The sequence below is a fragment of the Doryrhamphus excisus genome, linkage group LG14 (assembly GCF_037039965.1).
Source record: "Doryrhamphus excisus strain RoL-2023G ecotype Guam linkage group LG14, RoL_Dexc_Guam_v1.1, whole genome shotgun sequence".
NCBI lineage: Eukaryota > Metazoa > Chordata > Actinopteri > Syngnathiformes > Syngnathidae > Doryrhamphus > Doryrhamphus excisus.
In genome coordinates this window covers 8,140,373-8,159,686 of record NC_136370.1, presented here as the reverse complement: position 1 = coordinate 8,159,686, position 19,314 = coordinate 8,140,373, and the positions used below count along the sequence as shown (strand labels likewise).

Genomic DNA, 19,314 nt, shown 5'->3' with positions numbered 1-19,314 from the left:
TGTATTCTATTGTATTTTTACGGGTTCGAATTATGAGCTAAATGTACTTAACCATTCTTTTGAATGACATTGAATCTATAATTAACCCTAAATTAACACCAACTGATCTGAAGTATCACTTGGTGTGTAAAATTAAAAGTACATACAGTACATATTACTGTAGTTGCTTAGTATAGTATGTGATGTCAAATTGTACTGAATTCCATCATTCCCAACTACTGCATATTCTCTGCAGAATACCATACATTTATGCAGGAGGGGTTGGGGGGTAGAGTGTGTTAAAAAGAAAAACACCGCAGGCCTTGAATTTACATGTTGTGTTTGACACTTCCTTGCCTAATTTTAATTACGTGTCTGTACATCCGACAAAATTGCTTTTTAGCTATTGATCGTGCATGTGTGAACTACCCTAAGGGCGGCGTCATTCCTGACCTTGTGTCCTTCATAGCGGCGCCTCTTGTTCATTCTATAGGGCCGCTGGGAAGAGAATACTGCCATATAGTTGCCGTTGGTCTGCGCGACAAAGGAGTCCTCCTGGGGATGAAGAGCCAGACTAGGGCAGGTGTACCGCTCCTAGTGTCCAGCAGGGAAATAAATCACTTTATATTAGTAGGTTTGAATTTACAGTCGTCACAAGTTTATACCGGTTAATTGGTCCCAGACGCGACCACATTAAATTAATATGATATATATGTATGATGTAGTCCGAAATATTGGTCTATATATATATTGGAAATATATCGGTCTATGACTCTCTAAGTAAATAATTTTTTAAACATTATTAGAGCCCTCTAGACATAACATAACACTACTATGGTCACCTTTAACTCCTAATATTAATTTTTTACAGCACATTGCAAATCTGACGCTGGAATCAAGACTGCTGCTAGTCAGGAAGCTAATGGGCTAACAAGCTAGCATGCTAGTTAGAGATACTTTATTTCTTCAAAACTTTAAAAACCAAACATGTACCACTTCCACACAGAATGGGAGGATAAGCTTTTTTTCATTCTTTCATGTTGGACATGCCATGGCTTCATGCAGTGTTAAGGTAATGTAATGTAAGGCAATGTCTGTAAACAGACATACAGTTGTGCAGGGCAACATTGGGGTTTGAATATTGCTCTAACTAAATATTGCTCTAAATAAAGTAGCTCTAACTAGCATGCTAGCATGCTAGTTAGAGCTACTTTATTTCTTTGAAACTTTTAAAACCAAAAAATTACCACTTCCACACAGAATGGGAGGATAATCATTTTTTCACTCTTTCATGTTGGATGTGCCATGGCTTCATGTGTTATGGTAATGTAATGTAAGGCAATGTCTATAAACAGACATACAGTTGTGCGGGGCGACATTGGGGTTTGAATATTGCTATTGTATTGGTAAGTATTTTCAATAATTAATTAATGATCACTGTTTTGTGGTTGACTATGGTCCATTAAAAGTAAAAAAAATAAAGAGATACAAGTTATATGTAGTACTAGGCGTCAGTAATGACACCAAACATTGATGAGACATGACATTTCATTATATTGCCGCCACACTGCATGAGAGACAGCCATAGCATGTCCAACATGATGTGAAAACAAGTTCTCCTCCTATTCAGTGTGGAAGTGGTAGGTTTTTGGCTTCTACTTTGTTTTTCTTCCTATTCTGTTTGAAACCCTTTCTTAAGTTTATAATAAATAAATACATTTGAGGCTAACCAGTTAGCTTGCTAACATACAATGTATCCGTGGTCGCCTCGTGTCCCTGCAGTGATCCCATAGCCCGTGCATTCACATGTAGTGTAACAAAGAATATTGTAAGTGTAACTACAGCAGTGTTATTTCATGTCTACATGGCTCAAAATTGGTATATAGTATGTTTTACTGTATGCTCTAAATACAGAAATATTAAATGTATTAATATTGAATCCTACTTTGCAAAAATTCTCTTACCGCAATCAGATCTGGAAGCACTTAAGCGAGTGATGGTTGTAAGTTTGTGATGTTGTGTTGTTAATTGAATTGATGCATACATGGCATATGCATCTGTCAACACTTACATGGTAGATCTGATTGGAGACCCTGGCTGTGGTCTGGAAGTCCCATGCAATTAGTGTACGGTCTGCAGAGTCTCTGCTGACACAGTCGGAGCTTGTGATGAGGTCTAAACCACCTCTCAGGAAGAGAATGTCCAAAGTCTGCTGGATACCTGCCTTGTACACTTTCACCACCTTGGGAAAAATATACACTATATAAAAAATACATAAAAGCATATGAAAAATGCAGTGCGTTTATGTTGACGTCGGTTGTTGCCATAACCAAAACCAACAATAACCATTGTGTGCACACTTACTTGGGACTTTCACCAGAGATCATATGCTATGTAATCCACTTTAGAAAATAAACGCCTCATCTCTAATAAACGCTTGGTGGTCTCTGTAGTTGAGTAAATAAAGTGGCAGTAACTGTGAAGAAATACAGCAATATTACTACTTGACTTCCCACTAATTGTTGAATGTAATGGACCAGTGAACGGACCGCCTGTTTATGGAGGTCACAAGCCTCTTTCTGCAATTTACATTGACACCTGCTGGCAGAAGCCATTCCTGGATCTTGCCTTATAGCCGAAATGGCTGAGGGTCAAAATGAACTGTGAGCATTTAGATTATGAAAGAGTAAATAGGATTATCATATAAAAGAGCCCATTAAGCTTTAATAGCATTATTGGGTTGCAAGCTTCAATTTACGAGTTCACAATGTTCGCTTTCCACAATTAGTGAGATAACCTGCACTTTCAGACCCATGTATGAAACATTTTAGTGAGATATAGGTTCAGGTCACAGTGGTCTTGCAAACACACTCTCTTGTTTGAGTGTGTGTGTGTGTGTGTGTGTGTATGTATGTGTGTGTGTGGGACTGTGCAGGATGTGTTCACAGTCTACCTGCCTTCGATTTAAAAAAAGGTCAAAGCACAGAAGGTGAAGCGGACTCAATAAAAGTGATAGATGTAGTGTAAAGAGGTTAATATGTTTGACCTTGCAGCAGCGAGAGTCCCATGCCTTGACCAATGAACTGTAGCCTCCGCACAGGAACACCTCTGAGTTGCTGGGGTGCGAAGCCACACACATCACCTTGAACTGGTTATCCGATTTCACTGTCTGCAGGCCTTCACGCCAAAAAGAGAGCGGAGAAAAAGCACACACACACACACACACACAGGAAACGTAAGATCAATGAATCTTTCTTTAATAATACATCTTCACAGCTCTGCTCAGTAGGGGGTCTACTGAATAATGCAGGAAGGAGAGCCAAACTCTAAAATATCTGTGTGTCAGCTTTTTAACATGAAAGTTCTGGGAAGTAATTCGGCATTTGTTTCATGAGATTCAGAACTTACTGCACAAAAAAAGTTCAGAAGTTGCTGAAATATTTCCCCATAAATGGCAAACAAGTTGAAAATTAATTCAGCTCAGACGGTCTGAAATGAAAAAAAGTCAAACATGTTTTTCTTTCTGGCTGTACCTGCCAAACTGCTCCTGTCCTTATTCTGATGTGTGAGGCAATAGGGTGTGCTGCCTCAAGTTGCCACGGAAACAGGGAGGATGATCGGCATGTAGGGTTGCTGCGATCAGGGTTTTCCGATCATCCATGAGTGAGATCGGCCAATACCAATCACGTGGATTAACTGCATATTTTTAATTGTATTTATGAGTACTATTGGCCAGGAGTGTGTGTACCGTATTATGTAATTCGGAATTATGTAATTTCAAGGGAAAGTAGGTAATTATGTTTTGCCTTTATCGTCCAAATGATTTTTGAAATATTTGACACAAACCTGGATTTAATTTTGGAGTAATACCAGTACATGGGAAATACATTCTTCAATCATTTCTTTTTTAATTCAAAGTAATATAATTTACAGAATACAATACAAATCAATATTTTACTCAATAAAAATACATCCTTCTTAACTTATTAGAGTATAAATTCATTTTCGATGTTGCAGCAATCTGTTAACTATTTGTGTTCTAATTTTAAAAAATTACTTCAAAAGTAAAAGTACTTCATTTACCAAGCAGATCTCCCACTCAAACTGTGTGGCCATCATCGGTTATTTGTCATCATATAAAGACATAAAGTCTGAATTCAACCATTATAATAAATAAACTATTAAAGGGAACCTATTATGCTAATTTTCTGCCTTTTGTATTGAGTTGTGGACTCCTACAGCAGCTACACATCATAACCCACACAGAAATCTTTCTGGATCATCCAGAATCTGCACCTATTCCAGCTGTATTTCCTTGGATTTACAAAATGGTCTGTTTTAATTTATGCCACCTACGGCCCACCCACTAACTAACAGCTTGTACCACTGGCACACCCATATAAGGATGACAAGGCTCACTGTGATGTCACAGTGAGCCGGTGTTAGAGAAAACGCTCTGGTATGAAACGCAGTGGTATGAAAATGTTTGGGCATCCCTTTATAATTTTCTAGATTTTCCTTTATGAATCCCTGGTTGTTGGGATTAGTCATTAAAATATATCATATAGCAGACAAACACAGCAATGTATGAGAAATGAAATGAAGTTTACAGGATTTACAGAAAGTGTGCAATAATTATTTAAACAAACGTAGGCAGGTACCTACATTTGGGCACCCTTGTTTTATTGATTTGAATGCTTTTAGCACTAATGATATGATGATATATTTAACTGAAATGGCTAATCCCAACAACTAGTGATTTATAAAGGAAAATCTTGAAAATTATCAGGGGTGCCCAAACTTCTTCATACCAACTATAAACTATAGTTAATTTAATTTAACTATAAAAAAAATTTTTCAATAAAACTGCAACAAATGCTTTGCGGAAATTGACTTATCAGGGTCGGGTCTGGAAAGAATTAACCGTTCATTGTCTATTTTCATCCACCAAATCACAGGTCAACAAATGTCTGAAATATACTGTGTTTGAACCCAGGGATTTCAGAGTATTGTAGATTTGAAAAAAAATGCCACAAAAAAAATGTCTCAGAAGAAAGCTATTTACAGGCTGACACATTTAGTTTTTGATCACGTATGTTGTGCGTTTCACATATGTCCATGACCGCTCTTTGGCACTAAAATCAAACCTTGTTCAATCCCTGGAGGCCCTCTGCAACTCCATTTCATTCCGGGGGCAACAAAAAGGCACAATTCAATTGTGTGGCTTTGTGTGGATCAGTCTTGTCCGAGGAATAAAAAAAAAAGGTAGGAGGTTGAGGGGGAACCAGAATGTAAAACCAGGTTTGGGTTCAAGGCAGCCTTATCTAAATCAATATATAAAAATGTCATCCGAGAAAACAAAATAAAAACATTTGATGGGGTTTGTTTTTACACCTTGGGTGTAATTACACCTGATGGGGCGTGACTATCAATTTGTTTTTGTGCGTGATGATGAAGTCGGCCATGAAAAAATGCAGCTAAACTATGAGGCAGCAGCTCTGTCAAAGGCTATGCAAAGCAGCGCACCTCGTGCCTCAACAGCTCCTCATTAAATTCATCAAACAAAAAAAACAACAAAGCCCACATGCAAAACAGTCTCGGGCCTTGCAAACCAAAACTCACTTCATTAACCACTTGTTCCAGAATATTCCTATCAAGCTTTTACAGAAGCAGGAAACAGTAAATACACAGCAAAGAGGCCTGTCTATTCTTTATTTTAATGGTGGCCTATAGCTCGCTCCAAAATTCAATTCCATCGACCCAAAGTTTTTAACAGGCAGGGTTTGGTGGCACTTGCACTTCCAGCTTAATTGGCTTAGCCACGGCCGTGCGGTACAGCTCGCTCATGTACATTGAAAATTCATCAACAGCCTCCTCATAAGAGAGTGACATGTCATGTTTTAATTAAGAAAAGATTAATTATCTCAAGAGGGGGAAGATAAGGGAAGACCACAGTGATGTGTTGTTCCCTCGCTAGCCTTGGAAGGAGATCATGGTGCTAAGGGACATTAAGGATGACTGGAACGTGGAAGAGGGAGGCGGGGATGAAATGGATATTCCACTTCATTAATCGAGCACGGTGTTGTCACAGCACACATTGCTCTGTTTTAACAAGTCAACAAAACAAAGCAACCAAGGTGTCTCATTAGTTATTAACTGGAAAAACATGCACGGCACGTTTGATTGACACAGTTATTTAACAATGATTGTGATTGTGTTGGGAATGGTGCACCGCTCCATGTTGAGAGATGTTTCTAATACATTTCTTACCCCTAAAGTTTAATTTTTTTCCATATAGTGGAACCTCCAAAGTCGTAGGTCGCAGAATTTTGACCAAAAAATATGCTGCTAAAGTCAAAACTTGGAGGTTGAACAACCACAAAGATGTAAGCAAATCTTGTGAGACAAGTGTGTTTTTTTTAGAGTTATATGTATATATATATTATGATTTTAAATCGAGTCATGCCTACGAAATAATTGGAGAGAGTGTTACTCTGCAAACACCTTCTTGTTTCCAATTATGTGCCACGTAAGTAGTTTTACCTCATTTAGTTTTATTTTACAATGCTAAATTGGTTGTCTTTTTGACAGTTAATAATTCATTCATTCATTCATTCATTTTCTACCGCTTTTTCCTCACGAGGGTCGCGGGGGGTGCTGGAGCCTATCCCAGCTGTCTTCGGGCAAGAGGCGGGGTACACCCTGGACTGGTCGCCAGCCAATCACAGGGCACATATAGACAAACAACCATTCACACTCACATTCATACCTATGGACAATTTGGAGTCACAATTAACCTAGCATGTTTTTGGAATGTGGGAGGAAACCGGAGTACCTGGAGAAAACCCACGCATGCACAGGGAGAACATGCAAACTCCACACAGAGATGTGGGAATTGAACCCTGGTCTCCTAGCTGTGAGGTCTGCGTGCTAACCACTAGACCGCCGTGCCGCCTACAGTTAATAATATTAAAAGATTTTTTCAACAGTTCCACATGGAAACAGTTTGACTTTGGACCAAATAAATTCACTTTACACCACTTCCAATGGGAAAAACTGGGAAAAGAGAAACTCAATGCAAATGCTTTGTGCGTATGTAGATACAAATATATGCTGGTTACTACATTAAATTCAACTTTTACCTATATGTATTTTAAACACCCAAAGTAAGTTTAATGGGGGTAAGCTGGACACAATATCTTATCTTTTTCTGCCATTTTCAACTATATTCTTAGAGAACATGTTGACCTGGAAACAATTCCCAACTGGGTGCTCTGGACCTCCAGCAAAGCATTTTCTTGGTTTTTGTCAACTAGTTGGATATAGCTGAGATCAGCAGGACACAAGTTTCTTCATTCATCTACCGCTGTGTAGCTATTGTAAAAATTCTGCTTACAAAGTAGGTCAAAATATCACATTGCCGGTGGCATTTGGAGTAAATGCTTTGCTGTGTGCCTGCTGCTGCTGCATGGATTGTCCCTTGGTATGCACCGCTCATGGCTATGATTATCCAGCCATATTGTTTGCTACCACCCACTCACAGTGCAAATGAGGTGTTAAAGATAAATCGTTTCCTATGAAAGAGAAGATGTGATTGAAAGATATAAATATAAATAGGCACAATATACGCAGTAAATGTAGGAAATGTGTCAAGAAAGTCATGTACATTAGGGGAGCCGGTATTAACCCATGTATACTGGTTTAATGTGGTTAAAAGTCCAAAGCATAATACTTTTTGAACATGTTCATGTGTAATTTTACTTCAGACTTTATGGGTTACATTTTGTTATTTGTGCATTCGTTTAGTTTTTGATGCTACATTTTCTGTTCTATGGTTATTGGTTATCATCAAACGTGGACTCTTTGCCATCCCCGGTACCCTTCTGTGGTGGAATCACCAAATCCCCCCAAAAACCCAAAATGTACTTTTGCCCACTTTAAAGTCTTTCGGCACAAAATGTGAAAATGAAGCATACAGGCTGCACAGAGGCTGAAGGAATCTGTCCAGATGACTCAAGTCGTGCACACATACACAAGCTGATACAAAGCAGCCGGTAACTGCTGGCACATCTTCCTCCGTCATACCCTGCCAAGGAGCATGTCCGAGGTGCAGCACCAACAGCTGCCACTTCGCTCTAATGCCCTGCAGAATAAACTCATTTCCTCCAATTCCCCAACTCTTGCTTTGTTTCTCTTTGTCTAACTGCCTCTTTCCCTTTCTTTTCCCTTGTGGCCATTACAGCCTGCCTGGGTCCAACTGGGGGCGGAAACACAATGCCGCAAATGAAATTGGACACAGGGACAAGTGTGAAGATGGCTGAATAAAATGGGTCTGTGTAGCATTCTGGAAGCACGCAGTCCTTCATAATTCCTTTTTAGGGGGAGGGCGGGGTCACACATCATGCAGGAGACCAACCTGACTCGCAGCAGTTATTGAAAAAACATAATCTCTTCAAAGCGAGCCCAACTGACCTGAATAGACAGCATTCATGTGGAAATCCACTGTAATAAAAGACTTGTGTGCAAGAACCTACATACAGTACGTACTAAGAGCTTTATTATTTTGTAGATGTGTTAACTCATGAGAAATTCCTTGGTGTATCAAATATATGTATTGAAATGAATAGGAGGCCAATTATGTATGCAGCTCAGTACGTTGCTGGTGTCGGATTAGTTATAGAGTTATAAAGAGTCAGAGCCTGGGTCTTAGCCACATCCAATTACACTGCAATTGTGCAGAAACAGAGCAGGAATCCCCTACTCCCTTATTGATATAAGGCTAAATTGAACTGGCTTCTTTAGCATATTGATGTGTGAGCAACCACCATGTGAAACAAGAAAAAAAAACCTCAATGCTCATAAAAGTGTTTTCTTTTTAAAACAAAAGAAACCTAAAAGGATAATGGTGTAATGTATGTGATAACGGCCGAGTAAAAAACGGGAATAGCACTTCCAAATGATCCTACACAGAGATTCTAAATATCCTTCTTTGGCATATATCGTACTACACCAATCAAAAGTTAGGATACACTTCCTGGTAGGGTTGGCCGATATGGACTATATTGCTACTAAATCTTCAACAAACTGTAATGCCTGTGCTTGTGATGAAGGAATCACCCATGCAATTCAAACTGCATATGGAGTCGCCAATTAACCTAGCATGTTTTTGGAATGTGGGAGGAAGCCAGAGTCCCCGGATAAAACCCACGCATGCACGGGGAAAACATGCAAACTCCTCACAGAGATGGCCGAGGGTGGAATCGAACTGTGGCCTGCACGTAAACCACTTACAGCCACAGCAACAGGGTAAGCTAAAACCAGCGTGTGTTGTTTGTGTCTGTTTGAACTGTGTATCATCAAATGTTACAATGACACAGACCCGGAAGTTTTTATCCGTCCCTTAAACACCTGAGAAAACTTAACAGGAGCTGGTTGACTATCAAGGCAGAAGACCAAAATAAACATTGTTTGTTTATGGCTGTGGTTATGGCTGTGGCTTGTGAAGCTTCACTGTAAGGTCATGGCGGCTGCTCCAGCCGTGATGCATCCATTATTGATCCTCTTCCCTGCAGCTGCCTGTGTGCTTAATGTGCAAGCCAAGCTATTATCCTTAGGCCCTATTGGCAGTATTGACAAACATGCTGAGAGGGGAAGGACAAACGGCAGCACGTCATCACAGCAAAGTGTTGACGCTGGCAAGGCAGACACCATGGGGGCTGTGAAACCAACGTCTGGCTCTCACGCATGTATTTATTTATACATAGTAGAACCACCACACATCTGTGTGTGTATATAGGATGTGTCTATAGCAAGGAAAATAATGGAAAAGGGGCGTCTTATATGGCTTATATGACTTGTACTCAGCCCGCCTGTCTGGCAAGGGAGGCAAACCACTTCCAAAGCAAACCAAATTATTGATCTCTTGTAAATGTCACCTTGAAAATGCATTGTACGATCACACAAAAGGGCCACCTACAACACAATGCGGAAGAGTATTTGGTTCAAAGTGATGAAATAAAAGTGGGAACACATGCAGGAACAAAAACGGTTGCTTGCTGCGCAGTGCAACAATAAAAATGGCTTTAATCGCAGTGTGGTGTAATTACATCAAACTATTATTGTGTCATAAAACACACTTTGGTCAAATCATGACAGATGTTTGTGTCTGTATATAATAACACTAGGTGTGTACTGGAAAAATTTTGTTACTGCTCAAAGTGTCTAGAGGGCTCTAATAATGTTAAACAGGTTTTCTATGCTGTACTTATGAAAATATTCCATTTATAAATAAGGAATCCTACTTTATGGAAATTCATTTTTACGACCGGGTCTGGAACCAATTAATCATGATTTCAAGGTTTCCTTCCACATTCCAAAAAATAAGCTTGTTAGGTTAATTGGAGGCTCTAAATTGTCCATAGGGCTAAGATATGCCTTTATTCGTCCCTCAGTGGGGAAATTTGTAAATTTCCCCATATTTGCACGGTGGACGAGTGGTTAGCATGCAGGCCTCACAGCTAGGAGACCTTAGTTATGGTTTGCCCTTAGTTGTGCAAAACTACTATAAAGACTATTATATATTACAATAAAATAAACCAGTTCGGACTTCAAGAGGTAAATCCTGTCAAGTGCGTGCTGCTCACCTGTCTCCACGTCCGTGACCACAGCTGTGCCGTCAAACGAGCCAGTGAGGAGCTGTCGCCCGCAGGGGGTCCAACAGGCATCTCGCACAGCTCCCGAGTGGCAAGTGTAAACCCTCAGGCATCGTCCACTCTCCACTCCGTCCCACACCTGCAAGACATCACAAATACATAGTGACTGGACTAGCATGTAATGCGACCATCTTGAGACACAGGGGGGATAAACTGATAGGACAGCAACCACTTACTGTAGGTAGGCCACATAGCAGGAGGACATTAATCTCTCACTGACTGATGTGTGGCAAAGTACAAGGCACATGGAAACAACAACTGATATAATGTACATATTGTTACTGTTATTTTTAATAACTTGATGCTAGGCTGAATTCATAAGCAAATTTGTAAAAAATAAAATAAAATAAAAAAAGCCATATGCAGTCACTACCACTGTGCTCTCTGAATAGCAAAATTGGGGTTAACACTGTCCTGCTCTTCATAAAAAGCAGGAACAGGAAGTCTGACACAAACCAATAAAATCACTCCTAAAACAGCAGTACAAGGATACTGAAACAAAAAGTGTTTGTAAGCATGACATTTTATATGAAAAATGCTACTAAAAACAACTAGTGTGCATGGAAAAACAGTCGGAACAGGACGCTGGGACGTAAACCAATAAATTGACGACTAAAACAGCACTAATAGGATATTAAGACAAAAACTAGTCTAATGTGTGACATTTGAAGAACGTTGCTAAACGTAGTTTGTGCAGGAACAGGAATGGGAATCCAAACAGACACACGTGAATAAAATTCCTCCAAAAACATCTCTAGAAGGTTATTAAGACAAAAAGCGGTCTTAAAAGTCTTGTGCAGGAATAGGAACATGCAGTTGTACACAAACCAATGAAATGATTCCTAAAAGAATACTAAAAAGACCACTAAAGGGATTTAAAGACAAAATGCGGTGTCAAGAATGCTGCATCTTGAAAGAATGTTTTCGAAACACCGCTTGTACAGGAACAGGAATGGGAATCCAAGCAGACATGAGAAAGACAACACTGGCAGATACGTATATGGGCTATCTCGACAAGACCAAAGTTATTTGTATCTACTGTCGCTGAGTTGAGTTGTCACGGAGTGCGTTGACCCTGAAATGCCAGCAGGTTTTGTTTTTTTTTTTGCGATTTATTAGCATTTGTGCTTGAGCTGCTGTGGTTGTCAAATATTACAACAATATTGAAATTTGAATGGTGAAAGAGCCGTGGTGTCATATTTCCACGTCGCTGAAGTCACCAGACTAAGAAAAGTGTGACAAAGTGTGTGTAAAAGAGTGTTTGTGTGCGTTTGTCTACGTAATAGAGTGTGTGAAGTATAAGCTACAGCCCAACAGTATATGGGCGCGACCCTTGCTCTTGATTTTTGTATAAGTTGTCAATATTTATTTTGTCATGTGCCGTTTAAAAAAAAATTGTGGTCTATTTTCGTGGCGCAGGGTGGCAGAGCGTGGCACACCCCGCGCAGTGGTAATTTTGTCGGGTACACTGGGCTGCGCCGAGATGGCCGTGGCAGCCCATCAGGGGAAAGTGTCCACATTTTCAGCTTGGCGCAGTGAAAATTTTGTGACAAACAGCATGCCAAAAGTGCACTGAAAGCTCGCCAGCTCCGATCTGTTCTATTCTTGGCGCAATCGAAGCGCACCATGCACAGTGGTGAATTGACTGACAGGCGCACAGTGCACACGTCACCAATACCTCACAGGCAGGTTTTTTTTAATGTTTTAATTAACAGCCGTAATTATTAAATAACATCCTTTATTTTGCAATTGAACCTTGACTCTGTATTAAATATCAATAGCATATTGGAAAAGAAGTAAAAGAACACAATCTGTCAGAATATAGTGGTCCTGTGCATGACATTTTTATGAAAACCGCTTGTGCCCTTGTACGGAGAACAGGCACAGGAGAACACAGAAGCCAGACAGACACAAACTATTACAGTCACTAATCACGACTGAACCTCTACTCTGTATTAAATATGTAAATGCTATTGGAATTAAAAATAATAAGATTGTCCATAGGTATGAATGTGAGTGTGAATGGTTGTTTGTCTATATGTGCCCTGTGATTGGCTGGCGACCAGTCCAGGGTGTACCCCGCCTCTCGCCCGAAGACAGCTGGGATAGGCTCCAGCACCCCCCGCGACCCTCGTGAGGAAAAAGCGGTAGAAAATGAATGAATGAATGAAGAATAACAATGCCATATGTTGCTAAAAGTGATTGTGAAATGTGCATGACATTTCTGTGAAAAACGCTGCGGCAGCTCTTGTCCCTGGACAGAGACCAGGAACAGGAATAGTAAGTCAGAAAAACACAATAAAACAGTTATATCACTACTCTTATTAAATACAAAATGCATATAGCAATTTACAATGTGCATTATATCTAAAACACATAACGGAAGACAAGTAAATAGGAAATATAAAGGACTAAATAGGAATATTAAACTTCAACATCAGTCTTAATTGCAGGATTGAAGTGTAACAACCACTGTGATTAAAGTAAATATGCCAAGAAGGCGATTCCCAGTGCAATACAATCGTTTAATAGCCCCAAGGGGTCCTCTGATCACATAGGAGGAAAGCATTTATCTACCTTGTTTTTTTGCAGCTTTACGATCTAACACTTCGCTGGCATGAAATGTGATAGCAGACTGCAAATACAGCGGCTCGACGAGCAGACAATGATTTATGACAGAAGTGCTGATCTTTTGTCTTTCTTAATTGCTGTGCCGACTTGGCTTCAAACACTTTGGCAAAGGAGGCACGGCGTCTATACAGCATTAAGTGACAAGTTTTTCATCAGGCTTACTGTTACTTACAGGAATGGGATTCTCTGGTCTGACAGGCTAAAGTTCCCCCATATAAAACTCTGCCTGAATGATAAAAGTGGGTGGTCTTGTCAGGTGCGATGCTCAAAGGATGTATGGCTCATGATGGGAAGCATTTTTTAAGAGGTGAAAATTTTGAAGATCTATGAGGCACCACAGTGCAGATGTCTCTCTGCTTCTGTTTCATTATTAACTATGTCTCTTCACACAGCATTGGAAACAAAGTGCAGTTTCTCAGTTTTTTTCAGTGATGCCTCCAGTGAAGGATACCAGTAATGACTCAAGAGGAAAATTGTGATGACAACCAGCGAACCAGAAATTATTGCGATGTAAAAAGAAAATAAACACTGTCCTGGCTGCTCAGTTTAATATAGTTGAAGTAACTGTAATAATAAACAAAGACTTCTGGCGAAAGGAGGTGTACACCCTGGACTGGTCGCCGGCCAATTGCAGTACATTGCAAAATCATCCATGTTTAGTCCTTATTTGAAAAAAACCCTCCTTTCCACGCTAAAACAGTAATAGTAACGTTTGAATTGATATTGAATTGGTTGTAAAGGGGCGGCACGGCGGTCGAGTGGTTAGCGCACAGACCTCGCAGCTAGGAGACTAGGGTTCAATTCCACCCTCTGCCATCTCTGTGTGGATTTTGCTTTTTCTCCCTGTGCATCCGGGGACTCCCACATTCCAAAAACATGCTAGGTTAATTGGCGACTCCAAATTGGTATGAATGTGAGTGTGAATGGTTGTTTGTCTATATGTGCCCTGTGATTGGCTGGCGACCAGTCCAGGGTGTACCCTGCCTCTCGCCCGAAGACAGCTGGGATAGGCTCCAGCACCCCCGCGACCCTTGTCAGAAAAAGCGGTAGAAAATGAATGAATGAATGAATGGTTGTAAGGTGCTGTCCCTTTCCGGCTCCACACTATACTTCTTTATATATCAAAAAACAAAAAAAAACACCACCACCAGCTAGATTAAGTCACCAAAAAAGGTTAAAAACACCTTATTGAACAAATAAGTTTCTATATTTCTCACTATTCTAAGTTAAATTCTGAATTCTAATAATTTTGTTTGACCAATGAAATGTTCATGACTATCACTCAGCACTTCCTCGCAGCTGTTGTACATGCACATACACAAATGTAGTCTCACAGAAGTGAGTGGTAGGGCATACAACCAATGATAGCTAACAATGGTAGCTAAACTTTGCCAAATCCCTATTTATTAAAAACAACAAACACAGGGCCTTATGATTTTAACATTAACGGAATCGCAGATGGAATTGCAAAACAGAATGGAATTTACTGTTAAATGTAGAATCTCATGACATAATGAGATGAAGGGAAGGAAGGACCGTTGGGGAAGTATTGTCAGCTCTTTTAGTTTCCTTCTTTGCCTCTGTTCCGGTATCCATGCTCTTATTTTGTATTACTTCCTTTCTTGTTCCCTTCCGTTCCCTCTATCCTTACTCATTTCACGTACTGCCTCTAATTTCATACTCCCTATTTAGTTCAGGTTTGTGCTCTTTCTTTTGTGGCTTCATAGTCATTTGTTTGGCTTGTTTGGTAGTTGTTGTCTGTTTGCTTGCTGCATAGCTCAAGTATCATTCAAATATATTTTTTTTAATCTGCATTTTGGTCCTGCTCTCTGTATCCTGGGGTCTCAACGCAACACCGACTTACCCGATCGTGACAAGTATATTCCTGATGGGCGGCTTAATCATGGTGGAATCTCCTCATACACACTCATTTGTCTCCCCCCAAACTGAACATGTCATAATGGCGACCTGACACACCAGTGAAAGGTGGCAAAAAAAATACAAAAATTCAAGACTCATCTCTTGGAGTGCATAAACAGAAGCTGGGTTAACTTAGTTAGGCTATGTGTAGGAGTGTGTTTACACTGTGTTACACTTGTTCATGAAAGCATTCATTTTCTCATTCTTGTACCCAGTTCCATCAAAAAACGGTCTCAACACACACAACACACGTCCAGCCTTCAAAACAAGAGCTCTGTTCGCCATATACCATCTAAGTGAGTAAACAAAATAAGGGTGTCATAGAAAATATCTCACATTAATAACACATATTATAATAGCTCTGCACGCTCGTTTTTTTTCTGACACGGAGTTCTTGTGACATTAATGCGATGGTGCTGCTTGCAGTCGGCAAGACCCTATTTTCCCTTACCCAGTGTCCATCGAGTGTTACTATAGAGTGGTTAACTTCTTTTTACACCCAAATGAATATTTGGAATGTTAAAACTTGACATCCAGTTCATTTTTTCCCGATGTGCAACATGTCAAAGACTAGATAGAACAGCTCTATAGTCTGCCCTACAGTATCTGGTCTTTGAGCTTTAAACTGGTGGAGCCTGCTTGGCTAAGAGGTCAAATGTCTTCTGAGACAACCTCAACAGTCCAGTTGACGTGGATGAATGAGTATATTCACGCATGCGGTATGTTAAAAATTGTAATACTGTACTTAAAATAGTTATCTGATGATAACAGCACCAGAGGCCACCAAATATTCCTCTCTTGAATGTCAGCATTAATAAAAGAGACAACAACAAACCAAACAAACATTCCATACAATGCAAGACACGCGTATTCGCACCCCCGCCCCTCCTTGTACATCCTCCTTGCTTTTGTCGGCCACTTGCTAAGACTCTCTGAGCGGATCCTTCCTGATGACTCATTGGCTAATCTGCTTTCTAAATGGCTCAGGGTAATTAAAACTAAATTAGTATTCCTGTTATCAACTTAAAACTGCTGCCTTACACCTGCCGTTGCCATGGCGATGGTGAGGCCCAACAGGCGTGAAGACTAATTGTGCGCGGTCCGAAGTGGAAAGATGTAAAGACTTCACAGACTATGTGTGTCCTCGGCCAGGAACAAAGCAGAGGCACAACTGTTACTTCTTAATAGTGCCGGCCTTAGGATTGTTGGAACAATTGCTGCATTTCTGTCATTATGCTGTATAAATTATTACATTTCAACATTCAAGTTCTTCCATATAGGATGAGGTGCAACATGCCTCATAATATTAATAATAATAATATTCATTCATTCATCTTCTATCGCTTATCCTCACGAGGGTCGCAACGGATGCTGGAGCCTATCCCAGTCCCTATGGACAATTTGGAGTCGCCAATTAACCTAGCATGTTTTTGGAATGTGGGAGGAAACCGGAGTACCCGGAGAAAACCCATGCATGCACGGGGAGAACATGCAAACTCCACACAGAGATGGCTGAGGGTGGAATTGAACCCTGGTCTCCAAGCTGTGAGGTCTGTGCGCTAACCACTCTACCACCATGCAGCCTAATAATAATAATATATAGCAATATGATATGAATTGATTGTTCAAAGTTCACAGTAAAAGTACATCAAGATGCTTGAAATAGATATAAGATAGAATAGATATAATATTGTACATGGATGAAAGTCGACAGAAACACCTATGGATTGTTATCGCCCCCTGGTGGTTGACTGCAGTGGACATTGAAAGCACAGTAAGTTTATTCATTCATTCATTTTCTACCGCTACCGGGGGTGCTGGAGCCTATCCCAGCTGTTTTCAGGCGAGAGGCGGGTACACCCTGGACTGGTCGCCACCCAATCACAGGGCACATATAGACAAACCATTTGCACTCCACAGTAAGTTTAGATTTATTATTTGTAAATTTTAATAAATTGAATAAATTATTATTTACATTTATTAAATTACAATTTAATAAATGCCATGATATATTTTTAATAAAGAAAGACATATGTCTGTTCACACATTATTTTAAACAATAAATGCACAACCTGGTTGCACTTTTCCACTAATGCATTCAGACATTTTGGGGTCAATTTGGGTTAACGGTTGAAAGTGGCAATATTGAATTGGTAACATTGTTCCGAGCATTATGAGGATCTCTGGGTTCTGTCGGAGAAAAATGAATTTATTCCTATGCTGAAAAAACAAAAAGAGTTGGTCCTGGTTAGACAGCCTGAGTGCAATCAAGAGTTGCATGCAAAACAACCAAACCTTATTTTCCCCTCATCTCGCCACCATCTGCTCCAGACAACACCAATCCACGAGAAGCGATTCTGCGGCTGCTGCTTTTATCTGCTGCTGTATTTTAATATGCAAACGATCTTATGCATATTTTAATGGTTATTCATGCGGAAGATCTCTTAGCAACTGTTTTGGACACCTGCATTTATTGACCTTTCCCGGCCATTTTTTCTGGAATGGAATAAAGAAAGGGATGGGGGCAATAACCCAAGAGATATGAAATGGTCCCCTGGGTGCTGACACACATTGTACTGACAATGACTGATATGATTCTATGGAAAGGTGGTGTGGTGTGTTTCTCTATTGAGGGGGCATAGCAGCAGTTATTGTGTCACAGCACACCATTTAGACTGAATGTCAGGTAAACGATTGGCGCCCATTATTACACTTGGCATACATCTCAAAATACATTGATAAATACGATAAATAGAAATACTACAGCCCTGCAATACATCCTATTGTAATAACTATTTCCTGAATCTCACGCCAAAATTCAGAAAATAGTGAAAAATATAATCTTAATCATGCCAAGATGTATTACAGGGTTCTTGTTATATGAACTGAATCTTATGTTGTTTCATTACCAATATTATGGTGGCCATGACTGTTTATGTATTCATGTACAAAGATTATTTTGTTCCTAATTTGTGGGGGTCTATGTAGCATGTCTTGAAAACGTCACCATCAACATAAACATCATTAGCTTTACAGATGCCATGTCCACTCTGCAGGTACTGTGTATTTTGGTAGAGAACGTCTACCACGGCAACTTTTATTTTTATGCTAAGCTGTTTTTATGTTATTTATTCATTCATTCAATACCATAAAAACTGAGATTAGACACATGATTGACAGTTGCAAAGGATTTATCCTTACTAATTCTGCACATCTACATCAAAACATAAGAATTTGTTGCTCAACCCGATATCAATCAAGGCAGGATCTTAACGTTAAGGGCTTCATGTCATGATTGTGTTTATTTCCCAAAATGAAACGTGTCACTACCCACCTTAAATGTCTTATCCATGGAGGCAGACAGCAATAGATGACTCCTCTGAGGAACTGGACACCATTGCACCGTGTTTACTGGACCCTGGTGGCCTTCAACGTTCAGAAGAAGCCTCCTTGGTATCCCAGCAGCAGCAGCAGGCTTTTGAGAAAGATGCAGCTTCACTTGCGATGACACTTCAGAGAGAATTTGGCCATCTTTGTTGTGGACTCTCTGTGTGGGATTATCTTCTTTCTCTCCACAAGTGACAAGTCTTTGCCTCTTGGGAATGTAGGGTCTGACACCAGATGGGACTGTGGAGGGTCTTTTGGAGTTAGTGGGAACACTTGGCAGCATAAAAGGAAGCGTTTGCAGTCCAAACATCTTCTGCTGAGGTGCAGGTAAACAGCTCTTCTTTTGTAAAGATCTATTGTCTTTTTCTGACATGTGCTGGTGATAATCCAACTCTGTCCTTTCAGGGTTTGGTGTCACCCTCGCTTGTTCGTCTCCCTGCCTGCAAGATTCTTCCTGGACAACCACGGATCCTTTTTGGTCGTTGGATTCATCCTCAGACTCAGAGTCCTCATAGGCCACTAATGTGGACATTTTCACTCAACAGTGTGCTGATTCAAGAATGTCCTAGAGGTGACATCTAGTGGTCAATTTATATATCGACAAGAAAAGATAAACATGCGTGTCAAAAAATATCATCTAACAATTACACAACAAATTCTTATATTTAGTCCTGTAATTCAAATC

The 19,314-nt window shown here is 40.1% G+C and overlaps 1 protein-coding gene across 4 annotated transcripts in view; it reads right to left on the bottom strand.

The window, feature by feature from the left end:
• The window catches only part of wdr25 (WD repeat domain 25), a 59,156-nt gene that overhangs the window by 39,490 nt on the left and 352 nt on the right, over positions 1 to 19,314 (bottom strand). For 3 of the 4 annotated variants that reach the window (XM_078796264.1, XM_078796265.1, XM_078796261.1), the window contains exons 1-5: positions 18,577 to 19,309; positions 10,623 to 10,770; positions 3,026 to 3,156; positions 2,051 to 2,221; positions 433 to 573 (exon numbers count right to left, since the gene is read on the bottom strand). In XM_078796264.1, coding sequence (XP_078652390.1) covers positions 433 to 573; positions 2,051 to 2,221; positions 3,026 to 3,156; positions 10,623 to 10,770; positions 18,577 to 19,161 — 1,176 coding nt within the window. In that variant the 5' untranslated portion in view covers positions 19,162 to 19,309. Of the gene's footprint in view, positions 1 to 432; positions 574 to 2,050; positions 2,222 to 3,025; positions 3,157 to 10,622; positions 10,771 to 18,576; positions 19,310 to 19,314 lie in introns of those variants that run through there. The other variant, XM_078796262.1, reaches the window with a different exon arrangement.